Here is an 11,156-nt window from a genome sequence, read left to right on the forward strand (position 1 = left end):
CTCTTTATATATAAAATTAAGACGCTCTTTCCCCTTTAAATTTTTTTTCTTACTAAGGTTTTTTATGGGGTTTTATTAAGGCTTAAGTATATAAAGGATTAGGGACGACCCTTTTTAAAGGGGGGGGGTATTGTTAGGTGAAACCTAAGTAGATAGTTATATAGCCGTAAGGTATAGGCGACCCTAGGGCAACCTAGGGGTGACTTGCCCGTAAAGCACGTGCTCTATACGTGCCTAGGGAAAACCCTTTCTACCTCGCATATAGACTCCTCCTTTCCCTTAAGGATTCGTCTCTGTCTATACAATATACCTATTATTCTATTATTGGACTCCCTATTTACATCCTTACCTTATATAAAAGCGGTTATAACTATATACTAGCGAGCGACGCCTAACTAGCTACGTACTACGCCATTAACTAGTATTCGCTGCAATACTCTAATTAACCCTACCTCGGCTATATGCTATAACTATAATAAGGAGGGTTACTTTACCTTATTTTGCCCGGAGCTAAAGAATATAGGCAATATTAAGGAGATAGAGGTAGGAGAAACGTCTAATAAGTTGGGAAAAGAAGAACCCTAGGGAAAGACTCCCCCCTAGGGTACCCTATTAATTTTAAAGAGATTAATCTTAGTTAGTTAATAGGTGGAAAGTATTTTATAGCTCTATATATAGTATCTTAAAATAGATATAAAGTTAATATAACTGCCTTAATTAATACTAGAGCAAATAGCTTCGCCTTTATAAATACTGCTTATATAAATAATATTGCCAAGTTTCTAAATATAGAAGCTATCCGACTAGAGAAGCTTATCTAAGTAAAAGGCTATAACGGCTAAGCCGGTCGGCTGGTTACTTACGTCTTAAAGTTATATATCGCTCTTAACGGATAACGCTAATATAGTATTTCTTTTTATATCTTAAACCTAGGGTCCTATAATATAATCCTTAGACGAAAATAGATGTCCTATTTTAATATTTGGCTAAACGTATAATAAAGATAGTTTATCTAGCCAGAAAATAGACTAAAGTTGCCCTCTTTTATTAGGGAAATCTAAACTAATCGCAAGATACTAGCCGTAAGGGCTAACCCTATTTACTAGTAGGATGTCTGGGCCCGTAACCTAGCCTTTATTTAAGAAAACGCCCGCCGTAAAGCTAGAAAGAACTCTATACTAATAAAGATACTCTCCTAAAGCGCTATATTTAAAGAAGACTCTATATATAAAAGCGGGATAGATAGTAATATAGATAATGTCTAAATTGCGTAGATCTAACCGGTATAGAAAGAACGCATTAATAGGATATAAGGGATAACCTCTAAAAGATATAATAGGAGCTAAAAGGAGTAACAATAATACTAATACCCTAGAAGTCTATAAAGTTATATACGCCCTTATTATTATATAACCCCCTCGCCATAAACATTGCCGTAATTAGCGCTATAGCGTTCTACTTTAATATGTACTAAAAGGATAACGAGGTCTTTATAATAAGCCTATATAAGATTAACCGAATTATTAATAATAGGGGGGAAGAGCTAGCTAAGGAGACCAATAAGGAACTAGTTAAACGCCTTTTTTTTACTATTTATATAAATTACAAGGATATATTCTTAAAGGCGGCTTTAAATAAGTTACCCCCTTACCAGATATATAATTATAAGATTTAATTAAAATCCAATAACTCGCTAGGTTATAGCCCCCTCTACTAATAATTAATAGATACGCTAAAAGCAATAAAGTAGTATTTAATTAATAACCTAAATAAAGGGTTTATCGAGCTAAGTTAAGCCTCTTTTACTTTTTCTATTCTATTTATAAAAAAGCCTAATAGAGGCCTTTGCTTTTATATTAACTATTAAAATCTAAACGCTATTACTTAAAAGGATTGGTATTCTATTCCTTTAATTAATAAGACCCTTATACGTCTAAGCTAGGTAAAGATTTTTACTCAACTTAATATTTATTAAGCTTTTTACCGAATTAGGATAGACCCTATATCTAAAGATTTAACAATATTCTATACCTATTATAGTTCCTATAAATATAAAGTTTTTCCTTTTAAACTAATAAACGGACTAGCTAGGTACTAAAGGTATATAAATAATATTCTTTTTAATTACCTAGACGAATTCTGCACGGTATACTTAGACAACATTCTTATATACTTAGATAATAAACTTAAATATTAAGTTTATATTAAGAAGGTCCTAGAGAGACTACGGAATATAGGCTTATAAGTTAATATTAAGAAATGCGAGTTTAGGGTAAAATGTATAAAGTACCTTAGGTTTATCGCGACTATAAAAGGAATTAAGGTTAACCTTAAAAAGGTAGAGGTAATCCATAACTAGAAGCCCCCTTATATAGTAAAAGGGATCTAGTCCTTCCTTAGGTTTTATAATTTCTATTACTAGTTTATCCGTAACTATAGAGTTATAGCGAGGCCTCTTATACAACTTACCCGGAAAGACACGCCTTTTATCTTTAATAATAACTATATAGAAGCCTTTGGAAAGTTAAAAGATCGGCTTATCTCCTCTTTAATTCTTCGTCACTATAACCTAGACCTTAAGTTAATATTAGAAACGGATGCTTCTAATAAAGTTATAGCGGGAATCCTATTACAGCTATATCTAGACGGCAAATAGTACCCTATTGCCTTCTTCTTTAAAAAAATAGACCCGGCTAAGTATAACTATAAGGTATATAATAAAGAAATACTAGCTATTATCTAATCGCTATTCTAATAGCGTGTAAAGCTTAAAGGTATAAACTTCCGAATTAAGATATATACAGATTATAAAGCCCTAAAGTACTTTATAACTATAAAGTAACTTACTAGATAATAAGCTCGCTAGTCTAAAATACTCTTTTAATTCTTTTTTATAATTATATATTGTTCTAGTAAGTAAAACTCTTAGGCTAATATATTAACCTAAAGGGAATAAGATATAGGACCCTAGGATAAGCTAAAAGCCTAATACTAGACGTACGCCCTCTTTTACCCCAAATAGCTTAACTCAAGGATTCTTAAGGAGCTAGACTTTAAGTAGAATAATTTAGCACCTATAGAAGAAGTCTTAAACAAACTAATAGGGCTAATTAATTATATCCTAACTATAAACCGCACAGCTAACTCCCTAAAGGCCCTCCGCGACTAAGCTATAAAAGGTAACCCCGATTTAGAAATAGAAGAAGGACTACTTCTATACTAAGAACGGCTTATAGTTCTAAATATTAACAACCTACGGACAGAGCTAATCCGCAAAGCCTACTATTAAGTCTCTATAGTATACCCTAGTTAAGATAAGACCTACTAATTACTAACGCCCCGTTACTACTAGTGAGGACTTTTATTAGATATGGATTAATTTATTAGAAACTGCCACGCCTATAGATACGCAGATGCCCCTAGGGATTAAACTCCTAGGTAGCTACGACCGCTGCTAGTTCTAGAACGCCCTTAGCAATATATTATAATAGACTTTAAGTCGTTTCCAAAGGACGCCCATGGCTATAATACGGCCTTTATTGTAATTAATCGACTATATAAGCAATCCGTCTCCCTCCCTTATTTTAAAACTATAACGGTAAAGGATATAGCCCGCCTTTATATTAACAACATCTATCAATTTTACAGCGCCCTTAAATTAATTGTCTTTAACCGTAGTCCCTAATTTATATTAGATTTCTAGAATGAATTCTACTATATCCTTAAGATTAAGATTAAGCTCTTTATTATATTCTACCCTTAAACTAATAGCTAAACCAAGATTATAAACTAGTACCTTAACTAGCAACTACATCCCTTTATAGACTACTATTAGGACAACTAGTTAGAACTACTACCTATAATAGACTACGCGCAGCTTACCCTCCCTTATAATAGTATAGGGATATCGCCATTTAAACTGCTCTATGGGTATACACTATAAACGTCCTTTAATTGGGATAGGCCTACTAAACCCACTACGGCCCGCGAACGCCTTAGCTATAAAAAGGCCCGGGGATTTGCTAAGAGAATATACAAAGCCTAGGAGACTGCTTAAATAATTATAAAAAAGGTGTAAGAGAAGAAGAAGTCCAATATAAACTAATATTATTATAAGGTAGACTTCTAAGTAGGAAATAAGGTATAGGTGTTAATAAAGAACTAAAAAACCTAGAGGCCGAGCTATAAGCTAGACTACTAAATGGCTAGCCTATACAAGATTCTTTAAAGGGTAGAACACTCTTTTAAGGTTAAGTTACCAGAGTTAATAAGGATCCACTCCATTTTCTCCCTAGACCAACTATAAAAGGCTATAAATAATCTACTGCCTAGGTAGTATAACAACCCCCTACCACTAATCTAGATTATAAAGGACGAGAAATAGGAAGTTAAAAAAATCCTAGCAGTAAAAAAGGACCGTAATGTCTTAAAATACTATATAAGCTAGGTAGGCCACAATAAAGATCTAAAATAGTACCCCTTATCTAATTTTAAGTACTCTCCCTATAAGCTACGGGACTTTTATATAGCCTACCCTAACCTCCCTAGACTACTACGTAAATTAAATAACTGGATTAAATGCTAGGAAGAGGGGTTAGATAACTATGACGATTTAAATAACAATAGGGAGCTTAGACAACGCCTAAGGGTAGGCTTTTTTAGGAGGGGGGGTGATATAACGGCGCTAGAGCGCGTTACCTACCAAATTCTACTTAAGTTCTGCCATATTCTGCCACCTGTTACTATCTTATACTATTATATACTATCGCGTACTATCTAGTACTGTTTTTTACTGTTAGCTCGCCTACTACTAGCGCCTTAGCGGCTCGCGCTACTTATTTATTTATACTAGCCCTAGCGACCCCCTTTCCTTCTTCTTAGCTTAGTATCTTTATAAGATAGTATTCTATAAGCTTTAGTTTAGAGGCATTTATATAAGCCGTTATACCTAATTACTAGGAGCACTAAGCTCGTAATTAAATTATTTAGGACACCTTATATAAAGCCTAGAGAGAGTTATAGCATAAAGACTAAAGGATTAAGCAATACTACCGCTATATTAATGAGTATCGGTAGAGCGTAATTGCACGGGCGCGCGATCTTTGCTAATATAGCTTTATACTATACAAAATACGGTATATAATTAAGGCCTTCCAAAACGTTCTCTCTATGCCTTTTACTACTATCGCGATCACTTTACAAGAGCCTCTATTAACTATATACGCTATCTATAGCGAGCCATTAACTCTATAATATAGTGGCTTTAGAAATCGCCTTAGGTATAATACGCTTGCGCGCCGACGCTTAGTTAACTTTATTAAATCTTATAATTGGGCGCGTACTACCACCTATACTAAGCTCTCCGCCGAAACAGGACTCTACGCTTTTAACTCTACAATTAGGCGATTACTAAAAAAGGAAGGCTTTTGGTAATATATCGCTTACCTAAAGCCGTGGCTTACCTAAAAGCAGCGCTAAGAGCGACTTGTATTTGCCTACTAGGTAAGCTCATAGACGATTAAAGACTAGCTTAAGATTATATGGATAGACAAATCTGTAATACACTATAGTGGCTACTAGTATGTCTTTGTAACTTAACAGCCTTACAAATAATTTTACCCCCACTGCCTTCGGCTAAGACTCTGTAATATACTTTATATAATAATTTGGGCTTGCTTTGCGGGTATTAAGAAAGGGCCTCTAGTCTTTTAGAATAAGTAGGAATGGGGTAATATTACGGCTTAAGGCTTTTAAGATTATATTTACCTAAGCCTAAAGAACTTCTACGAATACTATAATAGGGAGTATTATATATATATTAATGCCCCCTAGTCGTTTAATCCTACCCCATCTATTATATAAATAGACGGCGTACCCACATACAAAGCTTAATCTACTATAGCTAGATTCGCAGCTAACTAAATCTAACTACTTAATTGGCCTTTAAATAGCCCTAATCTTAACCCAATTAAAGCTCTTTAAAAGATAATAAAGGAATAAATTACCTAGTGTTGTAATAAGCCTCATACGGAGGAGTAGATGCAATAGACAATTTAGGAGGAGTAGGATAAGATTATGGAAGAAGATTTATACCGACTTATCGTATCTATGAGGCAACGCGTACGCGACGTAATTATAGCCGAAGGGGGCATAACTAAGTGGTAGATTTAGGTGAGAACTTAAAGGAAGGAATTAAATACTCGTTTGGCAATTTAACGATCGCTTGATTGCTCCTCTATAGAAATCAGTATATAGGCAAAATCCCTTACAATCGCTTGATTTGAAAAGCTTCATTTAATTTTGATATGGGCGTCTTTCTAAGCGTGCTGATCCGTCGGAGACTAACTCTATTTAACCTAGTAAAACAGACGGCGTTCTCCGAATGATCAGCGGCGCTAATAAGGTACTTACAGCGAGATGCGCTAGGGTGGTGTAGTATACAAGGGGGTAACACGAACGGGTCAGACGGCCCTCCCAGCTAGTATGCTAGCAGAATAATACAGCCCAACCATTTTGCAAAGGTTCGCTTATTTTGATAACATACTAGCAGGGAGGGCCGTCTGACCCGTTCATGTTACCCCCTTGTAGGTCAAGAAATAAGCGAGTCCAAAGTGACATAGCGGGACTAGGTTATTTCGTTCACCGTACTAGCAGGGGCGTCTAACCTGTTTATGTTACCCCCTTATACAGGGTTGTATACGGCCAGCTTCACCCCCCCCCCCTTTAGCAAGCGCTGTGAGATTTCAAATTCGGTATAACGTAACAGCCACCCCAACGAGGGTATAAGTAAACAGCTATAGTACCACTTAAGAAATAAATATATATACCCCCCTTATATAGTTATATATTTAGGCGGCAAATAAAAGCTTAAGGTTATCCTAATTAAAAACCACCTTATATAGCTTTATTTAGAGTTATTTAAGGATTACTAAGTAACCTAGGGTAGTAATAAAAAGCCTAATTAGTTCTTTATAGTTTAGGTTTTAGGGTTTTAGGGATACTATATAGGGTACTTCACCAAATTGATTACTACCGCTTTGGAAGCGACTATTCGAAATTCCCACCAGTGATAGCAATAATCAGTTATGCATGGGCCATCTCAAAATTTCGATGACGGAAACAACTGCAATAATCTTCTGCTCTGTATTTCTTAGTTACAGCAATCATATAACTCCTAGATAAAATATACATAACCGGGTACATAATTGCCTAAAACTGCATGGGAATAGCTATAATCGGGTTGATTATATAATCATAATCGTCCAATTTAGCTTATATAGTTATTGCCATCACCAAATTGCGCTATTACAGTATAATCAACAAGAGGCTGAGCAAAGCGTTTCCTTCTAGCCTATGCAGCATTACAACTGCTGAGCATCAACATAGCTATTCTGAACTATCTGCCTCCTGTCTTGCCCTGCCACAGAGAGAAGTGTCCTGACCGTTCTCTGACAGCCCGCGACATCATCCGGCAACATCTTTTACAGTCTTTGGTTGCCTCTTCACCATCTCCAAATTCTTCATAACCTGCTTTCTGGAAGGCCAAGCGGCCGTTTAGATATGTGCCGCTGTAGGTAGGTAAATCAAGAAATTCGAAAGGTTCGTAAGGAATTGGACTCTGCTTCCATAGAGTCTAAAGCCTCTCCATTCATATATCCATCGAGATAACATTCTCCAATAAACTCATACTCTTCCTGGGAATGGCGCTGCCGTAGCAGCAGTGGAACACTACAGCCAAAGAGGACGCATATAATATCACCTTTCTTAGCCTTGATCGGTGCCATTCCAAGCATACCTTTCTCTGATATCAGAAGACGGCGATTCATTATTTTTGTCGTATCACGGAATCTTGCTAGAAAAGACTCCACATCCGATAGATCGAAAAGAGATGCTCTGGATGTTGGTATAGACTCCGCAGCCCGCTTGGAAAGGGATTCTATGTCCGATCCTTGTACTTTGAGTGATTTGTTCTGCAAAAACCAGTTTATAAACATCGGGTGGACTTTAGAGAGGCGAGACTTAGCTGTGGAACAGAACAATTGAAAATCCTTAAGGTATGTTTCAATCGGCGATGGGTGCCTAAGGTAAACGTCCTTTCGATCAAGAACTAAACAGCGACAGATTTTCATCATAAGATGATAAGCGTCATCAACCTTACTGTCATTTTGATTTACCGGTGGAACGTTAACAACGGACGTAGACGGAACCATGGGACATTGCGCGCAGCCACCAAGGCCATCAACGAAGTCGAGAAAAATGCCTTCACATAATATCGACCCAGGAGCATCAAATCTGACATGGGGCTTTTTGCTCCTTGAGGCGGAGTACATCACAGAATAGTCTAAAGCCCCTAAAGGCCGGAGATTTCCGATATGGTTCCGCGCACTCTGACTGACCATCAGCGGAATCACTGTTGGATCGACTTTTGTTCTCCAGTCTGGGACCCAGGAAGGAAGTGAGGATTTCGAGCTCGTATCCGAACTATGGAATAATTGTGCGAAGCAAATAGCATCCAGGCTTTGATGCATCTTAATAAAGGACTTGATAAGCTCAGAATAGACGTCTTCAGTGGTGGCGTTGTAGTTTGGCCGAACAATAGATTCAGCATCAGCAGCTAAACCAAGAAGAGAGTAGATACGGTCTCTTGGATCAGTCGCATTGTTATCACTGAAGTAAGCCATTATTGCGATCAATGATATTCCGCTCAAATGATTGGAATCGTGGCTTCCGCTATTTCTAAACCACTGCACAAGTCGGCGCCGATTCCAAGTGGCATTGAAAGCTGCTCTGCTGATTGGAAAGCCTTCCGAGCCGCTGCACAACCGCAGCCCATACAAAGCAGACCTTAGATCCGATAGACTGAGACTTTTACTTCCACAATAGAATGTAACTCGAGGCGAAAGGATAAGTTCTTGTAACGTCCAGACTCTGGTCCACCAAGGCCTAAGGAAGAGTTCGTTTACCGCAGTCCAATTCGACTCATATTTTTCTGTTCTCAGGCCTAGAGCGTTCATCTTCTTTGATAGTAGGCGCTCATCTTTTCCTGCAGCCACTGCAGCCTGCCGCCTTTTCCTGCCAAGAAATATTAGGAAATCCATCGCATCGTCGCTGTTTGCTGATCTTTCCCCAAGCCATACTATCGTCTTATCTGCGTGGCAATAGATCTGACGCATTCGTTGAACTTGAACGCTGCGCTCTTGTAAGTCTTCTGTGTTGATACAGATGGAGTCAATCCACCACCAGGTATTCTTCCAGCGGCTACTCTGACGCCGAAACATGTGAATGAAAGGCTTTAAGGACTGGAGTGTCATCAAATCCTTTCCGTCTACAGTAATGGACCAAGTATGCCCCTCCTCTCCCCAAACATAAGAGAGTGCAATATATTTCGGACACGTTGGATCACCAAGTCGGAAGGTGTGGAGAATGCCGGCGACTGAGCCGTCCGCGGCATGGGAGATCTGGAGCAGGCGGATTTCCTCGCCGGAAATTGGCGAGTAAGTGTATGCCCCGGTTGACATTGTAGTCGTAGATTGCGGCATACCTTTGGAATTATGGTTACTCTGCATAAGAATGACACTATGCTGCTCCCCCCTGCCTTCGTCTTTGTTCTCCACTTCCTTGTCTTCTTCTTTGGCCCGTTTCTCTTCTTGTGCGGGCTCTTTATGCTTCTCGTCCGTGTGTTCATAGTCGTGGTGCTCGTCATGGTGTTCGTCGTGAGGTAGAGAACGCGGCTGGCGCATAAAGCAGACGCCAAGAACAGTGACAGCAACAGCACCGAGAAACCTGCATGACATGTTTATTAGCTATTGTCCTTGAGCCTCTAGCAATGAGCTCGGAAACTCAATAAAGAAAGTTTTGCTATGCCCCAGCAGGAAAATCACCTAGGATGTCGCGGTACTGACCATGGCATGTCACTGGAAGCAGCTTTCTTTTGCATATTGCCTGCGCTAGCGTAACCACGGCGAGCTGTCCTCTGAAGGATTCGCTGATATGGGCGAGCGCTGACAGGGCGCAGAGCGCTCGCCAGCCGGGCAATTGCCACGGCGAAGGGAAACTGGCGGGGCGAAGCTGCAAAGAGTGCAGTTGATGCGGAAAGAGCGACGAGGTGGGCGACAAGGTAGGTGAACAGAAGAGGCTGTATCGCTTCACTAGCGGGTAAAGCCCACGGGATCGCGGGCTTTTGTATTCGTCGGTAGATGATGAAGTTTATTCCGCCCGGAGGCACTAAGCCTAAAGGGCACTAGTGCTATATTACATATTTTCGCTTCTTTTAGTCTCGCCATATTCTCGTACAAGCCCGTACATATGCCTTACTTAGTACTCCCTAGTGTTACTAATACCTTATTCTGCAAGATCTCGTAGGTAGTTAGTAGCAGGTAGTCTTAGGGGGCTGTTCCTCTAAGTGTTTATTATTCTATCTTCGGCGATTAAAGCAAGATCTGCTAGTGGCACAAGGGTGCGTAGTGTGGGTTAGTCAAAGCGTAAGGGGGGGGGGTTTAACTGTGGTGGGCGGGTTATTAATCCAGTTCTGCCTTAAGTCGTCCAGTGGCTATTATATATTTTACTATCGTTCGGACCACGTCCACATTTAGTATCCACTGTCTAGGGTTAAATAGCGCCTTGCCCCTAAGGTAGAAGGATAAGCTACCTCATTTTATATCTGTTTGCTATAGCATTTATTCTTAATACGCTATCCATTTTATACACCTAAAGAGGAAATATTCTACTGTTTCTCTTGCTTATCCGTAGTTATATTAATCTAATTCTACCGCTCCAATCTAGTATAGATATCTATTAAGTTATATTATTCCCGTCTATAGCTAGGCCAATACATTTACCTCTTCTTACTTAAAAGAGTTATATAGCCTACGGGTATATTTACCTAGTAGCGCTATATTTATTTTTCTTAAGTACCTTCCTACTTCTTCTAGTAATATTTTCCTACCCTACTATCTTGCTCTTGCTGTATTAATTATTACAGCCTTAGCCTAGTGTTATTATCCTTACGGTAGGCGTCCTTATATAGTAGCCCGCCGTGCTATTTCTTTTACCTTCTTACCTAGTGCGAACTCCCCTTATATTAGGACCCATACCATAAAAATACGGTTACTTCTTTACCTTAGCGTATAGGCTGTATTATAGATCTGTATAATACT

At 38.7% G+C, this 11,156-nt stretch overlaps 1 protein-coding gene across 1 annotated transcript; it reads right to left on the bottom strand.

The window, feature by feature from the left end:
- Window positions 1-7,239: 7,239 nt before the first annotated feature.
- Window positions 7,240-10,112, bottom strand: K441DRAFT_606287 (HET-domain-containing protein). The gene is made up of 2 exons (XM_067645396.1): window positions 9,903-10,112; window positions 7,240-9,783 (listed from the first exon to the last, which is right to left on the bottom strand). The coding sequence occupies exons 1-2, from the start codon at window positions 9,935-9,937 to the stop codon at window positions 7,584-7,586; spliced, it is 2,235 nt and encodes a 744-aa protein (XP_067506823.1). The 5' UTR covers window positions 9,938-10,112; the 3' UTR covers window positions 7,240-7,583.
- Window positions 10,113-11,156: the final 1,044 nt, after the last annotated feature.

Source organism: Cenococcum geophilum, assembly GCF_001692895.1.
Source record: "Cenococcum geophilum 1.58 unplaced genomic scaffold K441scaffold_10, whole genome shotgun sequence".
Classification (NCBI taxonomy): domain Eukaryota; kingdom Fungi; phylum Ascomycota; class Dothideomycetes; order Gloniales; family Gloniaceae; genus Cenococcum; species Cenococcum geophilum.